This window comes from Rhinoderma darwinii, chromosome 5 (genome assembly GCF_050947455.1).
Source record: "Rhinoderma darwinii isolate aRhiDar2 chromosome 5, aRhiDar2.hap1, whole genome shotgun sequence".
NCBI classification, from domain to species: domain Eukaryota; kingdom Metazoa; phylum Chordata; class Amphibia; order Anura; family Rhinodermatidae; genus Rhinoderma; species Rhinoderma darwinii.
This window is the reverse complement of record NC_134691.1, coordinates 182115534-182138006: the sequence shown is the minus strand read 5'-3', so window position 1 is coordinate 182138006 and position 22473 is coordinate 182115534. Positions and strand designations below refer to the sequence as shown.

Genomic DNA, 22473 nt, shown 5'->3' with positions numbered 1-22473 from the left:
ACACATCCGTATGCTGCAGACCGCCCTGAAAGTGCCTATCATGCAAAACAAGATTGTAAATCCAACACATACCAAAAACGCAAAGGAAAAAACTAAATGAAAAAGAGTCACCTCGTACCTAGAGACACATGCTGGCTCAGGCATCTGCCCCAAACGCCCCAAAAGGTCATAAGACACTGTCCTCCTGCTATTGCGCTGAACAACACACTCATTACAAAAACCTTTCATCCACTGCTTAACTAAAAAGGACTTCAATCAGTACTGTTAACCTCTCAATTTAAACAAAAAGGACAGCGCTGCCAAACTTCCTACTTATCATGACAACTGCCACTTCCTTAGCATACTCAGACCCTATAATATATAGCAAAAGGTGACTCAAAATGTCAACGCTCCTGACAAACAGATCCCAGTCCTACCAGACTCTGCTGTAGGCTACCCAAGTTGTCCTGCTCACAGATCGACCAGTGAGATCCTCTGTCACTTCAATGGTAACCTACACAGCCGACTGGGGCACTTGATTCAACGCTTGGAGTTGGTCCCACTGGAATCCACAAGGCATCAGCAACCTCGTTTCACACAACAAAATCATAAATAGTAATCACATAACTATTCAAACAAACAAAACAACACCAAATAAAGCACTAAGTACACCACGGGTGGAGAAGATCACGATGCCTATTAATTGCTAGAACCACATTTATATTGTCACAATGAAATCTTACCATCCTAATCCTGTCACACAATCGCTCCTTCCACAACTCCCACACAACAATGATGGGGAACAAATTGAACAGTGGAAGATTCCGAAGGAAACCTGCCTCTTCCCACTAAACAGGCCAAGCTGCAACACATCACTGACATCATAAAACTCACCAAAACCCTACAACTCTGTTGCATCCATGTATAAATCAAGTGGCATGAGTCGCCACTACTGGACCCATTCACACCAACCTCCCATTACACTGCTCGAGAAAAACTTCCCACATTGCTAAATCCACGTGCAGATCTATCGACAATCGCACAAAATGATTGGAAGCCGCACCCTGATATAGCGGCAGCTAGGCGCCTGCAGAAAGCCCACCCCATTGGCATGATGTGGCATGAGAATTTTAAAGGCTATGGACACCATTGGATCAAAATGTGTGGGTTTTTTTTTCAATGAATTGCATGTATTATTTGCTAAAAAAAAACATTATTGTAACTGGTTTAGTTAAAAATCTTGCTCCACAGTATTTCATTACATTACAAGCTGCTATATGCCATTCACTGACAATTTCGTCAGACGAGCTTACTGTCAACTTGTCTCCTTTCCTTCTCTCTCCTGAACTCTTATTTAAGCTCAATTCTGATCAAATAACAATCCCCCAAAATGTCTTCACTGTTGATGGACCTTCCATTTTATCTACCACTAAGGAGACCCCAAAGCGACAAACATTCCCTGTACTGTTGCAATTAAATTCCTACAAACTCTCGACCCCAGAGGATAAACGCAGAGAAATTTATCAAGGTATGGCAGTATCGAGCACAACCTGCATTCCTCCATCACCTCCCACTCAAGAAACAGACTGAATGTTTCAAATAGGATTCAGGGAATAGTATAGCCCATGGGGAGGCAACAGTCCATCAGGGTGCACTGGCAGCAAAGGCCAACTCAATGATAGTCTTAGCCATCAAGATCCCTGCTCTGAAACGTAGCACCAAGGCCACTGTGTCATAAAAAGAAGCAAAAGAGACAGAACACAAATCCTGACTAATCCAGTCATTAACTAACGCACCTTCCGGAGAATAAAGGTGATGGATAAGATGAAACTTGTTAGACTCCTTCTTAGGCATCACCCCTAACAGAGATTAACCTCAGCCCCTCTAGCAAGAAAGAATTAAAGGGCCTGCCATTCTACCCACAGAAACCTCTTTAAGAGTCTTTTCCATGACACCCCCCAGGACAGACTTCAAGTTCCATTGCAAAACTAGGGAGAGGTGGGGCGACGCTGTACTAGGAATACGAAACCCAACTCTAAACCCTTCCAACAAAAGCACTGCCACCCTCTTGTCTGAAATGCTGACTCCCCCACCGTTGGAGCATTTGTGCTTGTATTTCTACTGGCTCTCATTGAATTACCAGCGGAAACAACTATGAGAGTAGGACAACAATCCTCTTGCTCCAGAGGAACTGGCAATACCCCGATGAAAGGGCTGCCCCGGTGCCCTTGGAGCAGCCAATAACTGCATCCACAGGGTAATCCACAGCCCCACCAACTGGAGCCATAGGAGAGGAGGAATTACCACCTTGTGGAAGACTCCCTTGTGCCAGGCTATCGCAATACAGTCCGACCTTTGTTACCGATTACTAGGAAATGCTGAAAGGGCTAGACCTTCATCCCCATGGCCTCCACACAGACTCCATCCTGTGCCTGCACTGCGCTCCACTTCCCACGGAGTAGTTCGGACCTGCCTGCCTCCACGACTTCCACGTCAGGCTTCCTCATAAGACGTCACCTCATTTAGTGAAATGGCTATCATGGATACTAACACTGGAACTGCAACCGGCCTATCATAAGGTATCGGGACAGGACATGTGGCTAGGGAGGATCCAGTCGTGAATGGAAATCCCTCCCAGGTCTAGAAAATTAGGAAGCCAGTGAACACTTGCCGGGCCACAGGTGAAGGGTCCCTGATGGGGCTACCATAATGACAGCGTATCCTGGGGTGTGCATTGGGCGCTCAGGAGGCCTTGACCTGCAAATGTTACTTGGGCAGGGAGGAGGCTGCAAACGTTTGCCCACACCACAAGAGAGCACCAAGCTGCTCCTTCAGCTGCTCAGCTCCATGTTGCTGAGCAGCAGCCTTGACTTGGGTTAAAAGGGAGATTATATCACCCATGTCTGCCATTCCTTCCTCAGGGAACAGGAGCAAAGAAGAAAAGCTGTTCCCTCCATAATGATGAAGATGTAAAGAATACTACTCTTCCATATCTTTGCCTGATCAACCCCACCCACCTATCCTGGTAAGAAACATGCCCTTTACACCAGTTAACCATTACCTACTTGTTATTCCCCCGACCCCTGCTATGTCTCTTTCGTCTAAACTCTTCCTGGCTTCAGTCGTTCAAAATAATCTGAATCGTGTTCACAGACAAAAAGCTAACAAACAGATTTTATTTTATACATGTGCATGAGCCCGAAGCACTATTTATTGTGAGTAGTAATTCTAGTTGCATCATTCATGTAAATAAATGTAAACATAAATTAACCATAGTTCAAATATTTTTATATGGCTTGTTGAAAAGGGTGAAAACTCAAAATAAGCAACCTTACAGAACCGATGTCGTAGAGCTGAGTTTAGTTTTGGCTTGTTTAGTGTAAACTTTATGGCATAATTCTATCGGTGTCTTGTTTTTTAGATATGTATCTTGTGGTTGCTTTGCTCTGTATAGTTGGTTCCTTTTACACAAATGCAGAACATTTAGTGTCTCCCACTCACACACAACCTCTGTATCTCACCCGCACTATGTTGGTGTCCCTCTAGGCTCTGTCCTGAGACCCTTGCTCTTCTCCAAGTACACTTTTGGCACAGGACAGCTCATGGCCTCCAGTACCACTTCTATGCTGACAACACACAAATTTACCTCTCTAATCCCAATGTTACTGTTCTGCTTTCCAGAGTTCCAGAGTGTCTGACAGCTATACTTCTTCTTCTCCCTTCCTTAAATTCAACACAAAGAAAACTGAATTCATCATCTTTCCCTCATCTCACTGAACCCCCGTACAAGAACTATCACAGTTAGGGTTTGTGCACACGAGGTCATTACGTCCGTAATTGACGGACGTATTTCGGCCGCAAGTACCGGACCGGACACAGTGCAGGGAGCTGGGCTCCTAGCATCATACTTATGTACGACGCTAGGAGTCCCTGCCTCGCTGCCGGACAACTGTCCCGTACTGTAATCATGTTTTCAATACGGGACAGTTCTCCGGCAGCGAGGCAGGGACTCTTAGGCTGGGTTCACACGAGCACATTAACGTCCGTAATGGACGGACATATTTCGGCCGGAAGTCCCGGACCGAACTCAGTGCAGGGAGCCGGGCTCCTAGCATCATAGTTATGTACGATGCTAGTAGTCCCTGCCTCGCTGCAGGACAACTGTCCCATACTGTAATCATGTTTTCAGTACGGGACAGTAGTTCCACGGAGAGGCAGGGACTCCTAGCATCGTACATAACTATGATGCTAGGAGCCCGGCTCCCTGCACTGAGTTCGGTCCGGGACTTCCGGCCGAAATACGTCCGTCCATTACGGACGTTAATGTGCTCGTGTGAACCCAGCCTTAGCGTCGTACATAAGTATGATGCTAGGAGCCCGGCTCCCTGCACTGTGTTCGGTCCGGTACTTGCGGCCGAAATACGTCCGTCAATTACCCTTAATGGCTTTACACTTTGCCAAGTCTCACAAGTCTACTGCTTCAGGATAACTTTAGATTCCGCCCTTTCTTCAAACCGCATATCCAAGCCCTTACCATCTCTTGCTACCTCCACCTCAAAAACATTTACTTAATTGTCTCTTTCCTCATTCTCACATCAGCAAAAAGGCTAGTACATGCCCTTATTATCTCCCGCCTAGACTACTGCAACATCCTTCCCTGTGGCATCCCATCTAACGTTCTTGCACCCCTTCAATCCACCCTCATCTCTTCTGCCAGGTTAACCTACCTCTCCCCTCATTTCCCCTCTGCCTCTCCCCTCAGCCCATCCATCAACTGGCTACCTATTGCCTAGCGAATCTAGCTCAAAATATTAACAATGACATACAAGGCTGTCCACAACCTGTCAACTCCATACATCCCTGCCCTAATCTCCCGATTCCTCCCTACACGTTATCTCTGGTCCTCATAAGGCCTTCTGCTTTGCTCTTCTCTTATCTGCTCCTCACATCATCGTCCATAAAAGATTTTCCTGTTCATCTCTAATACTTTTGATCTCTTTAACCCGGCAGACTCTCTCCCACCGTCCAAACCTTTAAAAGCAACGTGAAAACCCACCTTTTCAGAAAAGCTCACAACCTCCAATAACCCTGGTGCCACTACTCTACTGCAGCTTCTACCCTGACCTTCTGTTTCCTTCCTCCTTCCTTGTAGATTGTAAACCATCGCAGGCAGGGTCCTCTCACCTTCTGTACCAGTTTTCCATTAATTAAGCACATGTTTATTATACTAGTTTTTATTATGTCATGTATTTAAACCTTTTTTTTATATGTATAGTGCCCTGGAATTAATGGACCTTTAAAATAAATAAATAATAATATTTAAAAAGTGGTAACTGTTCAGACTCAAATAGCATGTCATCAAAATATTTTGAATTGCTTTATCCCTTTCCCTGTCAGACATTTTTGGGATTTTCGTTTTAATCTTTTCCTCCCCACTTTCCAAAAGCCATAACTTTTTTATTTTTCCATCAATAAAGCCATATGAGGGCTTGTTTTTTTGCGGGATGAGTTATAGTTTTTCCCGGCACCATTTATTGTACCATATAATGTATTGGGAAACTAAAAAAAAAAAACCTTTGTGGGGTGGATTAGGAAAATAAAAAGTGATTCCTCAATCTTTTGAGGGCTTTCGTTTATATATGGCTTTTACCATACGGTAAAAATGGGATGTTAACTTTATTCTACCAGTCAATACGATTACGGCGATATCAAATTTATATAGTTTTTTTATGATTTACTACTTTTACAAGGAAGAAACGAAGTGTTAAGAATAAAATTTGTGTTTTGGCCAAATTTGTGTTTTGTGAGAGCCAAAACGTTTTTCATTTTCCGTCGCTCGATTGAGCGGTATGAGGGCTAATTTTTTGCGGGACGAGCTGTAATTTCTATTGGTACTATATTGGGCTACATGAGACTTGGTGATCACTTTTTATTTAATTTTTTGTGGGATATGAAATGACCAAAAAATAGCCGTTCTGTAAAGGATCTGCCAGGCACAACTTCTGTGTCAACGCCCATAGGTAATCAGTCTGCACCTGCTTCTATGTCTATGAGACTGACTCCATCTTCCACCACTCAGGATGGCAGGCTTAGGAGTGGGAGAGCCTATCACAGCCTGGCCAGACGGAGCTAGCTCCCGCCCTCTGTCTATTTATACCTGCCTTTCCTGTTCCTCCTTGCTTGTGATTCTTCTCGTTTGGTTTCCTGGCCCTGCTGCAGCTTCTGAACTATTTGACCCTGCTTCATACTGACCCTGGCTTACTGGCTACTCTCCTGCTCTGCGTTTGGTACCTCGTACACTCCTGGTTTGACTCGGCTTGTTCACTATTCTCCTGCTCTGCGTTTGGTACCTTGTACACTCCTGGTTTGACTCGGCTCGTTCACCACTCTTGTTGCTCACGGTGTTGCCGTGGGCAACTGCCCCATTTCCCTTAGCTTTGTGTACCCTTGTCTGTTTGTCTGTCGTGCACTTACTGAGCGTAGGGACCGTCGCCCAGTTGTACCCCATCACCTAGGGCGGGTCGTTGCAAGTAGGCAGGGACTGAGTGGCGGGTAGATTAGGGCTCACTTGTCTGTTTCCCTACCCCCTGTCATTACATAATCACAAGCCCATATACCTAGTCTACCCTGGTCCCTCCCACTACTATGGACCCCCTTGAGACCCTGGCTCAGCAAATGCAGGGCCTCTACCTACAGGTCCAGGCCCTGGCTCAGAGGGTCAACCAGCCTGACGCTACCATGGTAGTGCCCCTCACCTCACCTCTTGAACCCCACCTCAAGTTGCCTGACCGGTTCTCAGGGGACCGGAAGACTTTTCTCTAGTTTCGGGAGAGTTGTAGGCTCTATTTTCGCTTAAAGCCTCACTCCTCAGGTTCTGAGAACCAGCGGGTGGGTATAATTATGTCCCGGCTCCAGGAAGGGCCCCAAGAATGGGCCTTCTCCTTGGCTCCTGACGCCCCCGACCTTTCCTCCGTTGATCTTTTCTTTTCTGCTCTCGGACTCATTTATGACGAGACTGAAAGACTGCCTTTGCCGAGAGTCAGCTGGTGACCTTACGTCAGGGTTAGAGACCTGTTGAGGAGTATTGTTCTGACTTTAGGAAGTGGTGCGTAGCTTCTCGGTGGAATGACCCTGCCTTAAGGTGCCAGTTTAGGTCGGGTCTGTCGAACGCCCTGAAAGACCTGCTAGTTAGCTATCCCTCTTCTGACTCCCTAGACCAGGTTATGGCTTTAGCGGTACGACTTGACCGACGTCTCAGGGAACAACAACTTGAACGTTTTTGTGTTTTCCCCTCTGACTCCCCCATGATGCCTCCCGAGGTCCCATTGCTTCGCTCTTCCACGGAAGACTCTGAGGTACCTATGCAACTCGGGGCCTCCGTGTCCCCCCGACAACGTAGAGAGTTCCGCAGGAAGAATGGTCTCTGCTTCTATTGTGGGGATGACAAGCATCAAGTGAACACCTGTCCTAGGCGTAAGAATAAGCAGCCGGAAAACTTCCGCGCCTAAGTGATCATCGGGGAGGTCACTTGGGCGCACAGGTATTTCCCGTAAATATGAAACTTAATAAAATCTTGCTTCCCTTTCAGGTCTCTTTTGGTGGTAGGTCTGCTACCGGCAGTGCCTTCGTGGATTCAGGGTCTTCTGCTAATATCATGTCTGTGGAATTTGCTATGTCTCTAGCTATGCCTCTGATTGATTTGCCTAAACCTGTCCCGGTAGTGGGTATCGACTCCACTCCTCTTGCTAATGGTTATTTTACACATCATACCCCTGTTTTTGAGCCCCTTGTTGGCTCCATGCATTTGGAGCAGTGCTCTGTACTGTTGATGCAGGGATTATCGTCCGATTTGGTTTTAGGCCTTCCCTGGTTGCAGTTGCATAATCCCACGTTTGACTGGAATACTGGGGAGCTTACAAAATGGGGTAATGAATGCTTGACGTCATGTTTTTCTGTTAATTCTATTTCTCCCCCTGAGGAGGTGAACATGCTACCTGAGTTTGTTCAGGACTTCGCTGATGTTTTCTCTAAGGAGGCCTCCGAAGTGTTACCTCCTCATAGAGAATACGATTGTGCCATCGATTTGGTACCAGGAGCTAAACTCCCTAAGGGTAGGATATTTAATCTCTCTTGTCCCGAACGTGAAGCCATGAGAGAGTATATCCAGGAATGCCTGGCCAAGGGTTACATTCGCCCCTCTACTTCTCAGGTAGGTGCTGGCTTCTTCTTCGTAGGGAAGAAGGATGGTGGTCTTAGGCCATGCATTTACTACCGTAACTTGAATAAGGTCACTGTAAGGAACCAGTATCCCCTTCCCTTGATTCCTGATCTCTTTAATCAGGTTCAGGGGGCCCAATGGTTCTCTAAGTTTGATCTACGGGGGGCGTATAACCTTATCCGCATCAAAGAGGGGGATGAGTGGAAGACTGCGTTTAACACGCCCGAAGGTCATTTCGAATACCTCGTCATGCCCTTTGGGTTGTGTAATGCTCCCGCGGTCTTCCAGAATTTCATAAATGAGATTTTAAGAGATTACCTGGGGGTATTTCTTGTAGTGTACCTTGATGACATACTTGTGTTTTTCAAGGACTGGTCCTCCTACATTGAGCATGTCAGGAAGGTGCTCCAGGTCCTTCGGGAAAACAAACTGTTTGCGAAGACCGAAAAATGTGTGTTTGGGGTGCAGGAGATACCATTTTTGGGTCAAATCCTCACTCCTCATGAATTCCGCATGGACCCCGCCAAGGTCCAGGCTGTGGCGGAACGGGTCCATCCTGCCTCCCTGAAGGCGTTACAGTGTTTCTTGGGGTTCGCTAATTATTTCAGGAGATTTATTGCTAACTTCTCGGTCATCGCTAAGCCTCTTACGGACCTCACTCGCAAAGGTGCTGATCTCCTCCACTGGCCTCCTGAGGCTGTCCAGGCTTTTGAGGTCCTTAAGAAGTGCTTTATCTCGGCCCCGTTGCTGGTTCAGCCCAACCTAATGGAGCCATTTATCGTGGAGGTTGACGCATCCGAGGTGGGAGTGGAGGCTGTCTTGTCCCAGGGTACCAGGTCCCTCACCCATCTCCGTCCCTGTGCCTACTTCTCCAGGAAGTTCTCGCCCACTGAGAGTAACTATGATATTGGCAACCGCAAACTCTTAGCCATTAAATGGGCATTTGAAGAGTGGCGCCACTTCCTGGAGGGGGCTAGGCACCAGGTAACGGTCCTTACCGACCACAAGAATCTGGTTTTCCTAGAATCTGCCCGGAGGCTAAACCCGAGACAAGCTCGATGGGCGTTATTTTTTACCAGATTCAACTTTTTGGTTACCTATAGGGCTGGGTCTAAAAATATTAAGGCTGATGCACTGTCGCGTAGCTTCATGGCCAGCCCTCCTTCGGAGGAAGATCCTGCTTGTATTTTGCCTCCAGGTATAATCATTTCCTCTATTGATTCTGATTTAGTCACTAAAATTGCGGCTGATCAAGGTTCAGCTCCCGGGAACCTTCCTGAGAACAATCTGTTTGTTCCCCTGCAATTCCGGCTAAGGGTACTTAGGGAAAATCATGACTCCACACTATCTGGTCATCCAGGCATCCTGGGTACCAAGCACCTCATTGGCAGAAACTATTGGTGGTCTGGGTTGTCTAAAGATGTTAAGGCCTACGTCGCCGCTTGTGAGGTTTGTGCTAGGTCCAAGACTCCCAGGTCCCGACCAGCGGGCTTACTACGTTCTTTGCCCATTCCTCAGAGACCTTGGACCCATATCTCCTTGGATTTTATCACCGATTTGCCTCCATCTCAAGGCAAGTCGGTGGTGTGGGTTGTAGTAGACCGCTTCAGTAAGATGTGCCACTTTGTGCCCCTCAAGAAACTACCCAATGCTAAGACGTTAGCTACCTTGTTTGTCAAACACATCCTGCGTCTCCATGGGGTCCCTGTCAATATTGTTTCGGACAGAGGGGTACAATTTGTTTCATTGTTTTGGAGAGCCTTCTGTAAAAAGTTGGAGATTGATCTGTCCTTCTTCTCTGCCTTCCATTCTGAAACTAATGGCCAAACTGAGAGGACTAATCAGTCTCTAGAACAATATTTAAGGTGTTTTATCTCTGACTGTCAATATGATTGGGTCTCATTCATTCCCCTCGCCGAATTTTCCCTTAATAACCGGGTCAGTAACTCGTCAGGGGTCTCCCCCTTTTTCTGTAATTTTGGGTTTAATCCACGGTACTCCTCCGTTTCAACTGGTAGTTCCAACAATCCCGAGGTAGAGGTCGTTCATCGGGAACTGTGCACAGTCTGGGCCCAGGTTCAGAAGAACCTAGAGGCGTCCCAGAGCATACAAAAAACTCAGGCAGATAGAAGACGTTCTGCTAACCCCTTGTTTATGGTCGGGGATCTGGTGTGGCTATCGTCTAAGAACTTGCGCCTTAAGGTCCCGTCCAAGAAGTTTGCTCCCCGGTTTATAGGGCCATACAAGGTAATTGAAGTCCTCAATCCTGTCTCCTTCCGACTGGAGTTGCCCCCATCTTTTCGAGTACACAACGTGTTTCATGCCTCCCTCCTTAAACGCTGCTCCCCGTCCTTGGCTCCCTCGAGGAAACCTCCTGTCCCCGTTCTCACCCCTGAGGGGGTGGAATTCGAGGTGGCCAAGATTGTGGACAGCAAGATGGTCCAAGGCTCCCTCCAGTACCTGGTCCATTGGAGAGGATACGGGCTTGAGGAGAGGACTTGGGTACCCGCCCGGGATGTTCACGCTGGGGTATTGGTCAGGAGGTTTTCCTTCTTCGTTTCCCCAATAAACCAGGTCCACCTAGAAAGGGTCCGGTGGCCCCTCATAAAAGGGGGGGTACTGTAAAGGATCTGCCAGGCACAACTTCTGTGTCAACGCCCATAGGTAATCAGTCTGCACCTGCTTCTATGTCTGTGAGACTGACTCCATCTTCCACCACTCAGGATGGCAGGCTTAGGAGTGGGGGAGCCTATCACAGCCTGGCCAGACGGAGCTAGCTCCCGCCCTCTGTCTATTTATACCTGCCTTTCCTGTTCCTCCTTGCTTGTGATTCTTCTCGTTTGGTTTCCTGGCCCTGCTGCCGCTTCTGAACTATTTGACCCTGCTTCATACTGACCCTGGCTTACTGACTACTCTCCTGCTCTGCGTTTGGTACCTCGTACACTCCTGGTTTGACTCGACTTGTTCACTACTCTCCTGCTCTGCGTTTGGTACCTTGTACACTCCTGGTTTGACTCGGCTCGTTCACCACTCTTGTTGCTCACGGTGTTGCCGTGGGCAACTGCCCCATTTCCCTTAGCTTTGTGTACCCTTGTCTGTTTGTCTGTCGTGCACTTACTGAGCGTAGGGACCATCGCCCAGTTGTACCCCGTCGCCTAGGGCGGGTCGTTGCAAGTAGGCAGGGACTGAGTGGCGGGTAGATTAGGGCTCACTTGTCTGTTTCCCTACCCTCAGTCATTACACGTTCTAGCGTTTTATATTTTCGGACTTTTACGGTCGCGGCGATACCAATACTTCAGAGTAAAAACGGGAAAAGGTTTTTTTTTTTTACTTTTAATATTGTTTTTACACTACTAAAAATTTAATTAATTTTTTTATTATACATTTTATTAGTCCCCCTAGGGACTTCTATAATACACTGCAATACAGAGGCAGGGCTTAACAGGATACGAAGAAAGGCAGTCCGAGGCTATCATGGTGCACAAAACAACAATGGAGAGGTCTATCATCTTCAGCTTTTGTCTTGGACGCAATGATATCTGGAGATTAGCCGTAGATTGGCCACGTGGGCAATGCCATGAAGAGGCCTTCACAAGGGAACGTCACGCCGGTCCTACTCCTGGGATTATGGTGTCGGATGGCATAATGTACGGTAGCCAGACCCCTCTAGTCTCCCTTTCAGGTACACTTACAGCTCAGCATTACATTGATTGGGTAGTGGGATCAGTGGTACGGCCATTTCTCTGAAGTGTACCAGAAGTCGTTTTTCAACAGGACAACGCCAAGTAGCATGTTGCTCGTGTTACTGTGAGCAGCCTGCGTGGCCTAAACGTGGTACCATGCAGCATCCCTGGACTTGTCTCCCATCGAGCACATCTGGGACATCATTGGTTGGCAATTGCAAAGGGAGCTGCCTGCAGCCGATCTTGATGATTTGCATGCTCAAGTACAATCAATTAATAACCTCATTGATAGCATGCCAAGGCGTGTAAGTGCGTGTATTTCAGCGTGTGGCGCTCATACTCGATACTGAATATTTTGTTTCCATTTTTTGTTTCCATTTTTTTTATCATTTGTATATCATTAACATTTCTATCGATCCTGTGACTTCCACAATTCCAAACATTTTTCTTCATGGTGTTGCAATTTCAATGTTGAGTAGTGTATAACTGTGTTTCTTATAGGAACCCTCTCTCCAGTGCTGTGCATGAGTATGTACAGTAGATCCATCGTTGTCTCCCACTCACGCTATGCATGAATGTATCTAGTGTATAAATATGTTTGAATAAGTTTCACCACAAACGTTTATGGCATATCAACTTGTACCATAAAAGTCTGATCAATGGAGGTTAGGTACTCTGACTCCCACTGATTTTGAAACGGGGTGCTAGTTACCATGCCAGCAGAGAAGTAGTGCATTCACTCTATTTTCCAAGTCTATGAAAAACCTGGTGTCCCTATGAAAGACCTGTCTCCTATAGACCTAGATGTTAACATTTGGAATAGCCTTTTAATAAATGGTAAATTGTAATATTAGCATTACCCCTGATTTACCAGTTATTTCCGTTTGAAACGTGGCTCTCTCGTTATATAAAGCTTTATTATTTACAAACATTGCCTATATATACAGATAATGTAAAGCCTAGCCTCCTTGTAATATCACCTCATTCGATTTTGGACTTTGAGCACATTAGATGTTTACGTCAGCCAAAATGTGAAGTTAACCTAGTCTCAATAAGGCTCTGTTCACATCTGCGGAGGTTTCCATCAGAACGGGACCCGAGCAGACACAAACTGACACCGACGGAAACCAGAGGTTTCCGTCTCCATCACCATTGATTTCAATAGTGATGGAGCCGGTGCCCCTAGTTTCCGTTTGTCTCTTTTGTGCACCGGATCAGTAGTTTTGCCGGAAGCAATAGCGTAGTCGAAAGGGACCCCAACGCAGATGTGAACAGAGCCTAATATTGTTGCATTCTGTAGATTCTACAATAAATAAGATTGCCATCTTTTTCTCTGTTCTAGTGGGTAGATTTTTACACTACCAAGGATCGAGCGGAAAGGAAAAACATGTGCAGGTCATTTTTTTCAGATGACACCAAAGAGAATAAAGTGTATGAAGCTTTAAAATTCATCATGTTGTACTTAGTTATTGAAGCTCAAGAGAACATGAAGACTGAAGAACAAATTCCCAGCTTCTACTCGTTTCTCTTTTCACAAGACACGTCTCCTGATCCTCTAAGCTACATGATGAACCATTTGAACATGGTTGGCGATACCATAGATCTGGAACAGGTACATTTGTGGTGATTTTTTTTTCAGGCATATTTACACAAATAAGTATGAGGTTTTATGAATTTTATCTGAAGAGATGAGCAATTTAATTTGCCTGATTTTGTGGTTTTACCAGTCTATAGAATACACTGGATACTTTAGGGGAAAAATGCAGGTGGCTCCTACTAAAGCAATATTTCTAATTTGTTCTGCTGATTTTGCTTCTATTATAGCTTCTTATCTTTTTTTTTGCTAAAAATAATTTGTTTTAAAGGGGTTTTCCACAGGATATGTTACAAATGTCAGATAAATGTGGGTCCCACCTCTGGGACCTGCACCTATCTCTAGAACCGGGTCCCCTAAACCCTGTACTACCCTTTTCTGCTGCAGCTGCATCCCTGGCCACTTCCTGACTATATGGTCGGGAGTTATGAAAACAGTGCAGTATGCTGAGCTACGCTGTTTCCATAACTCCCATAGTAGTGAATGGCAGTTACAGAAGCAGCGTAGCATGCGAGCTACGCTGTTTCTGTGAGTACAATTCAGTTCAATGGGACTTACTGTTTCCTAATTCATGGTCGGAATTCTCCTGCTCCTGCCGCAACACAGAGCGGCAGAACGGGGTTTAGGGGCCGTTACAGAATCAGGTGCGGGTACCAGAGTTGGGACCCGCATCTATTTGACATTTATGACATATCCTTTGCATATGTCATAAATGACTCTCTCATGGGAAAATCAAGAGGTTAAAGCAGCAATCTTCCTGGTCAATCCCGCTTTGAACTACCCTGGGTCATCATATTGAACAATCAATGTTGTAGCAAGAAAGGGACAATTGGCAGGACATACACCAGAATGAGATCTCTAGTTCTATATTTATAAATTTTATTCAGTATCTTTTCAAAAACGTGTTTCGTATCAAATTATTTCTACTTGATACTGCAAGAAAGACTTATATGTTATCTGAAGAGGCAATTTGCCTTAAAACGCATTTTTGCGTTTCTTCATTGTCCCATTTCAAGAGGCATAACGTTTTTTTTCTCTTAGTCGAAGTAGCTATATAAGTGGTGTTTTTTTTTTGTGCCACGAGTTCTATTTTTCTACTGCTCAATTTTGGAATATGTATAATGTATCAATTAAGTTTTAGAAAAAAAAAAATAGGGCAAAAAAACTGCAGTTATGCAATTTTTTTTGTCATTCAAATTATGTATAAATAAAATTTTAATATAATGAATATAAAATACATTTATTCTGCAGCTCGTTACAATTGCAGCGATACCAAATATGTTTTTTTTAAAGGTGTACCATTTTTAAACCAAACAGTTATTTTTTTAAAAAAATATTTTTTTTCCAATACCAGCCTTAAAAAATAAATAAATACTTTCATCAAAATGAATGTCTGGATACTTGATGAACGGTCGGCCGTATCTGTGACATAAACTGAGCAAAACCTAACTATTACCAAAAGCCACTACTATTTCCATCTTTAACACCAACACCCACATCTGCTGTACTTCACACAGAGGGTGTATTATATACAGCATAATTAATTGTCACCCAGATTCTGTTCAGAGGTGTAACTTCTGTTCAGAAGTTTCCAGATCCCAATGCAAAATTTGTAACAGAGCACTCACCTACTGTGTGCCATTTATAATACTGGTGTCTTCTTATGAAATTGAAGGACCTTTGGACCCCCTCAGGCTCCAGGTGTAACTTTAACTCTGTACTCCCTATTGCTACACCCCTGATCCTGAGGGTATGTGAACATGGCAAACAAAAAATGTCTGTAAAATACGGAGCTATTTTCAAGGGAAAACAGCCTCTGATTTTCAGCCGTTTTTTATGCATCGGGCGTTTTTTGCTGCGTTTTTTACGGTCGTTTTTGGAGCTGTTTTTCTATTGACCCAATGAAAAATGGCTCCAATAACGGCTGAAGAAGTGACATGCACTTCTTTTTTACGGGGCATTTTTTTACACGCCGTTTTTACAAACGGCCGCGAAAAAAAAACGCCCCGTGGGAACGAAACACCGTATTTCCCATTGAAATAGAAGGGCAGATGTTTCGAGGCGTTCAACCCCCGTATTTTCAGCCGTTTATCGGGGCATTTACGGACTGAAAACTGCTGAAAATAAGCCGTGTGAACATACCCTTACTCCTACTTGCATAAAATGGAAACAGCACTAGTGTTCATTTTCATCAGGAGTGGGTTGTGTATAGAGTTTTACTTATTGCTGTAGATATGGTATGTGTATATTCTACATTTCCTTGTAAGAGACTTTCTCTATGGCAAAGCAAATTTTAAGAGGTTTGCATTTCTCCTTACCTAAGTCTTAAAAATAAATCAAGTAACATGCAGAAACATATACTTTTTCATTCATTTATTGATTTTAGCATTAAATGTCTGGAAAGGTAAGCAAACCAGATCTCTGTGAGCTTCTAAAGGGGTTCACCATAGGTAAAAAAAAAATGTAATATATTTGCCTTAATAATTTCCACCTCCCATTTCTTTTGCTGTACCAGGTGTTTACTTCTCTAGTCATGTTAGGGCACATAGCGATGACTGGCCCCTGCATTCCCAAAAATTGATGATTTCATGGGCAACAGATTACTATGCAATAAACACCCAGAGCAGAGCGGTCACATGAGACAGGGAAAAATAGTGCAGGATTATATAAATAAGTATATCACAAAGATTGTTTTTTCGTACCTGTGAGAGATCGTTTTAGCAGATTTTAAAAAATAAATAAGTTCAGGAGTGTCGCTATAGCAGGCGCAAAAATAGCAGTCTCCCCAGGCCGTAGTGAGAGGGCCCAAAAGTCCCTATGCCGCATAAGAAGACACCAGTATTATATCTAGCACATCGTAGGTGGGGCCCTGTTACAAAATTAGCATTGGGACCCAGGAGCTTCAAGCCACGCCTCTGAATTCTTTCTCAGAGAACTCTTTTAAATCAGCCAAATTTTACCATATCTTTCATCCGGTGGTGGACACAGACAGCTGAGGGACCCTGTGCAGAAACAGTATATGGGCCCCTTGCTCTACAATATTTAATCATAAATCACCGCTTATGTCTCTCTAACAATCCATCATTAATTGTTAGCCATTAAATTCATCATCTCAGGCATTTACATGCAATCTAACAGACAGAAGAAGGCTGCTTTAAGGTTACTGTGGGCCCCCTTATCTACTGGGCCCCAGTGCAGCTGCACAGGTTGCACCAATGTATGTCCGCCCCAGCTTTCTTCATGTTTTAGCACATTTAAATATTTTAGTAAATTTGCATGACTGTCTTAGTTAGATACAAATACGAGTTTTTCTTTTTTCACTCACATTGTTATGTTTCCCTTGTGGGTTATATGTTTTGATTTTGTTAGCTACTGGCTCTATACTTTTTCAATAACACATTAAATACCTCTCATGATACTATCAAATTCATTTAGAATATAACAAATCCACCATTAATCTTTTGGATGCAAAAATTTCAAAAAACATAGTCTGGATTGGAACCGAATTTGTTTAAAAAAAACAACAGTTCATAAACAATATGCTTTATTATCGGAGCTTTCATGCACTGCTTATAATTAATAGGCTACTGCGAATGAAACAAATTTGTAGTAACGAACGTCTATATGAACATAATGCAAAAAAGATGGTGGATACATCTTTGGCAAGGGCTTACCCAAAAAAAAAAGAATAGAGACACTAGTTAACAAAATAAAAACATTTAAAGTATTTAAAACTAAGTGCATTTGTTGTCTCTTGCTATTGCTATAATAGTGTCTGTATTAAGCGTTACACTTGGAGCCGTAAAACATGCTGAATATATATTTAATTGTGGAACCACAGTTCTTGTATTGACTGGAGGTTTATTGAATATCTCACTGGCAGTCAGGTAGAGATTTACAACCCCTTGGCTTATTTTAGCATGGCTAAACTAGTTGCCCTGGAAGAGTGGTGGGTGGCCCGCCTTGCCCGTTTTATCATGTCATCTGATACAAATCAGGCAGCAATAATGATAATAATGCCCATGCACTGTCGAGTCAGCCTATGGCCCTGTCTGTGGGTAATAAAGATAGAAAAGTAGAAGGGGTAGAGAATCCCCCGAACTGTCCAGCCCCAGCCTGTCAGGACAACATCTTGCTTAACGGGAGTTCTACACCCTGGAGAAGTGATCAGCAGTGGGCTGATCGTGACCTTCAACAGTTATATTGTTGGTTGAAAGCAGGGTGCTGGCCAACTGCCCAGCAAAGGGAACTGCTGACCTCGAGACGACAGAAGTATAGCTAAATAACAAAAATGCCTGGTTGCGCGGGGCAGGGTGCTATACTAACGAGCCTGGGTGTCCAGAGAACAAAGAGAAGTATAGCAGTTAGTGCTACCTGCAGAAGACGTGTAGAAGGAATGCCGGGCCCTGCATGAGATTGAAAGACACTTATGCGCTGCCAAAAACTGAGGTCCTGATCCACGGGGAATTTCTATAGCCAGAGGTGTATTTAAAGGCATATAGGCTCTGGAGCAAATGTTCAGCTTGGGCTCCCCTACTGCCCCCACCACCTTTGAGCGTAGTGTTGCAAGTCTAGTTAAGGTGTTGCTACCGTATGCATGACAGAGAGAGCCATAGTGATTTTGGGGAGAAAGTTTCAGGTGCAACGAGGAGATACTGTATAGCGGAGACCGAGGAAGATCTGCGGAGAGGAGTTGGGTTGTGCCAGCATACGTCGCTGAAGAGGCAGACCCCGTAAATCCTGCTGGGCAGTACACACAAGTTACCTTGATCTGACCTGGCTACTCTAAGTGACTTGGGCCCTGGCGATTTCTAGGTTCTGTGTCTGCTGAAAGTGGTTACAGACCACTGCTAGACGGAGAGAGCTCCTGTACGGTACGGTACGGTACGGTACGTGGAGGCTATGGATCTATGCTAGAGAGAGAATGACCAGAGACTCATCCAGAAGAAAGCAACGCAGTCTCTGTGTACCACAAGTGCAGTGAGTTGTGCTATACTCATTAAGAGACTGAAACCCACCAAGCTCTGTACCCATTTTGAGACTGCAGCCGCCAAACTCTGTGCCTAATTGTGACCGTAACCGCCACGCTTTGTGTCTGTTTGTGTCAGTAACCAATACGCTGTGTACTACATACTATAACCGCCAAGCTGTGTGCCATGTTTTTCCCATTATGCTTGTTGCCCCAACTGGAGTAAAGTTATTTTCTGTTCACAATGACTGTACTGTACCATCATCGAGTGGGGTACTGGATCAGGGACAAGGGTCACACACACTAGAAACTGACGCTCTTACATACAGGTACAATACTGAATTGCTGTACAGTAGTTCAATAAATGATGGTAAGCCATACTTGTTCTGTGGCAATAAAACAGCCTCAAGCCATAATATAACATCTCATTTAAGAAAAGATATTAACAGCGTTGACTCATTTATCCACAGACCATTCTTCCAGTAGTTTTTTGGTGATTACCAAGCCTTTCATGGTCAACCATATTTTTCTGGCGAGATTGCTTCTTCCTTACTTTCCTCCGATGAACACCATTTGTCTTCAGTGTTTACCTGCTAGTGGAGAAATAAATATTGATATTGGCCAGTGCATTAGTAGATTGTCTAGATGTTTAGGATTATTTGTGATCTAATAAAATATGATATTACTTGCTCTTGGGCTGATTTATGGTGGACTTCCAACAACTCCAAGAACAATGGTGGTGAATTATTGTTTATTTGCACATAATCTGCTTGGAATATTGATCTAGTCTGATCGCCACTTGGCTTATGATGTTTTTTTTTATGTTCTTCTGCATCAATAGAGTTAAACAAAGTTGTAAAGTTTACCCCTCTCCCTACCTTTCATCTTCTTTTCATCCAAGGTTGAACTTGATGGAAGTATGTATTTTTTCAACCGTATGTTATGTACTATGTAACTTTATTTCTCTTTATTCTAGGCTGAGCTATGTTTGGTGGGCTATGCTCTCGAAGTTAAGATAAAAGTTTTGCAGTTGACTAAATTTAACACAGAAGATTTTGAAATTATTTATCCTGCGGATCACAAACGAGACTGGCATGAGATTACTTTAATGACGGACGACGATCTACACTGTAACATACCAGTTATTGTCAAATAAATCATTTACCACTAGTTTTCAAGAGAGACATTTTCACCTGTTAGAAATTGGTTAGAAAGTGGTTTATTCTAGACCATTTACCAAAAATCAAGAGCTTTATATATCTGAATGGGGTATAAACTCCTAACAAAAACTGTACTGTCCTGATGTACTTCCTATTTTACCAACAGGTAGATAATGTTTGGTTGAAATATATACACTTGACATCTAGTATAAAATCTGTAAATCATGATACTTGACAAAATATGCTTAAGGCCAGGATTACACAGATAGTTTTGATGCAGTTTTTATGGCAGTTTTTGGGCAAGTTTTTTCAGTCAAAGCCAAAAGCAAACCCAGAATTAATTAAAGAAAAGACGGATACATTTTCCTTTCTTTTGTGTCCACTTCTGTGTTTTGTTAAAAAAAAACAAAAAAAAAACAAAACCACAAAAACTGCAACAAAACCGTGTGTGATTCTGGCCTTAAATTGGCACTGCAAACAATGTATATAAATGGTTGATATTTGTTTTTCAGTAGTGCCTTAGTACATGTGTGAAAATTTTTATACAAGGACTGCAAATAAGAAGCCTAGAAAATACCAGAAGGGCTCAATACCTGAGCATAAAGGTGATAAAACTATAGTAACTAAATCACTTCATAAACATTGGAATTAAAATATAAAGAGCCCTTAGGCAGAATTAACTAGCCCTTAATCCCCAGATCTGGACTGTAATAAAGACTACACTTGAAAAAATATATAATGTGGCACATTTTTTAAAAAAACATTTAGATATAGAGTTGAAAATGACGCACACTAATTCCCCATATTTATATAGTACCTGACCACCTTTTATTGCATGTTTTCTTCATGTTTCGAGTTTCATTTTTGAGTGAGGTTTAATGTTTCACTAGTGTGTGCCAAACATGTGCAACATTTTCCATTTCGAAAAACGGTCGCTCAGGTAAAGAAACCATTGGAAATGAGAAATTTCCTAAACCACTGTTGGCAAAATAACACTTTTTATAAATGTGCCCTAATATATTACTAATCAAGCATGTCCGGTGGAAAGAAGGGTTCAAAATGAACATGGAAGGGGTTTTTATTGTAAGAGCATTGGAACTATAGAACAGAATGTTATGATGATTGCTTCATTAAAAGAGTTTAAACAGCTTAATATTTTCAGGTAATCTGTACTAGATTACTGAAGAGGGGTCACTGATCTTGTTTGCTATACTTGGAGTTGGGAAGGACTTTTTTCCCCTTATATGAGGAAAATTAGCTTCTGCCTCATAGAGGTTAGTTTGACTTTCACTAGATTAACGCTGCAGAATAAAAGATTAACCTTGGTGGACTTTTGTCTATTTTCAAACTATGGTAATATTAAGTAATAATTATTATTATATAACAAGGATAATAAATATATATATATATATATATATATATATATATATATATATATATATATATATATATATACACACATACACAGTTAGGTCCAGAATTATTTGGACAGTGATACAATTTTTGGCATTTTAGTCAGGATATATTAAATATACAGTTATATAATCAATATGCGTTCAAAGTGCAGGCTCTCAGCTTTAATTTGAGGGTACTCACATCCTAATTTGAGGAAGGGTTTAGGAATTACAGATCTTTAATATGTAGCTGCCTCTTTTTCAAGGGACCAAAGGTAATTGGAATATTATCTCAAAAGCTATTTAATGGGCTGCATGGGCTATTCCCTCATCCAGAGGCGTAGCTAGGTTCTCCAGCACCCGGGGCAAAGATTCAGTTTGCCCCCCCCCCCCATACCTCTTTCCCGACATCTCCTTCCTCCTTGCCATGTTTGTTTTCTCTACCAATCGACGATTTATTTTCCACATTTCTTTATATGTAACTCGAGCATAAAAACATTTGTACATTTTACAAGCAATATAGTTCTATACACAACACCAGAATAGTGCTCAGTACATAAATACAGCCCCAGAACCAAGCTCATTACATATATACAGCACCAGCACAAATACAGCTGTCACGTAGGGTTCGTGGACCCACTGAACTGTAACGCCTTGGCGGTATGGCAGCTGGCCAACAGGGCGCAGGTCAGAGTCTATAGTTTATATAAGGTACCTGTGGCAGCTCGGACAGTAGCAAGGAAGGCTTGGCAGGAACTAGACAGCAGGTAGACTTCATGCGTGGAGAAGCAGGACAGGTGTGGTATACAGCACGGCTACAGCTCAGCACGGCACTAGATCAGGATACAGGTTACAGGAACAGGAAACACTGGGAGCAGGAAACACTAGGGGACCATTTGTAAGACAGACTTGGAATACAACAACAAAGCTCAGGCATGGGAGGATGGGGCTGGGACCTTCTTATAGCCCAGGGTGCTCTGGAGCAATTATCTCAAATCACCAACATGCGTGCGCTCTGGCTTCTTAAGTCTGGACTGAGCTCGTGAGCGCACCCTGGTGGTCACTGAGGAGCAGGACGATCGTATGTGCAGACATCTCTTGAGAGAAGGGCGTCGACTGGATGGAAGGAGTCCAAGGTAAGCGACCACGGACGTTACAGTGTCCCCCCCTCTTATGCCCCCTTCTCTTGGGACCAGAATGATAGAGAATGCTCTTAAAGAGGGTAGGAGCGTTGAGATTCTCCTCTGGCTCCCAGGACCTCTCTTCTGGACCAAACCCCTTCCAATCTACTAAATAAAAGGTTCTTCCTCTTACTTTTTTAATGTCCAAGATCTCCTTATAATAATAATAATAATCTTTATTTATATAGCGCCAACATATTACGCAGCACTTTACAATTTAGAGGGAACATGAAACAAACAATATCAGACATTACATAGTGACAAAGTTCATTTACAATTCAAACCTGGGGAGTGA

General features: G+C 43.5%; 1 protein-coding gene across 1 annotated transcript in view; it reads left to right on the top strand.

The window, feature by feature from the left end:
- The window catches only part of OTULINL (OTU deubiquitinase with linear linkage specificity like), a 101854-nt gene extending 80951 nt beyond the window's left edge, over positions 1 to 20903 (top strand). Inside the window, exons 7-8 of the mRNA XM_075828491.1 lie at positions 13223 to 13492; positions 19420 to 20903. Coding sequence (XP_075684606.1) covers positions 13223 to 13492; positions 19420 to 19599 — 450 coding nt within the window. The 3' untranslated portion in view covers positions 19600 to 20903. The remainder of the gene's footprint in view (positions 1 to 13222; positions 13493 to 19419) is intronic.
- The last annotated feature ends 1570 nt before the right edge of the window (positions 20904 to 22473 follow it).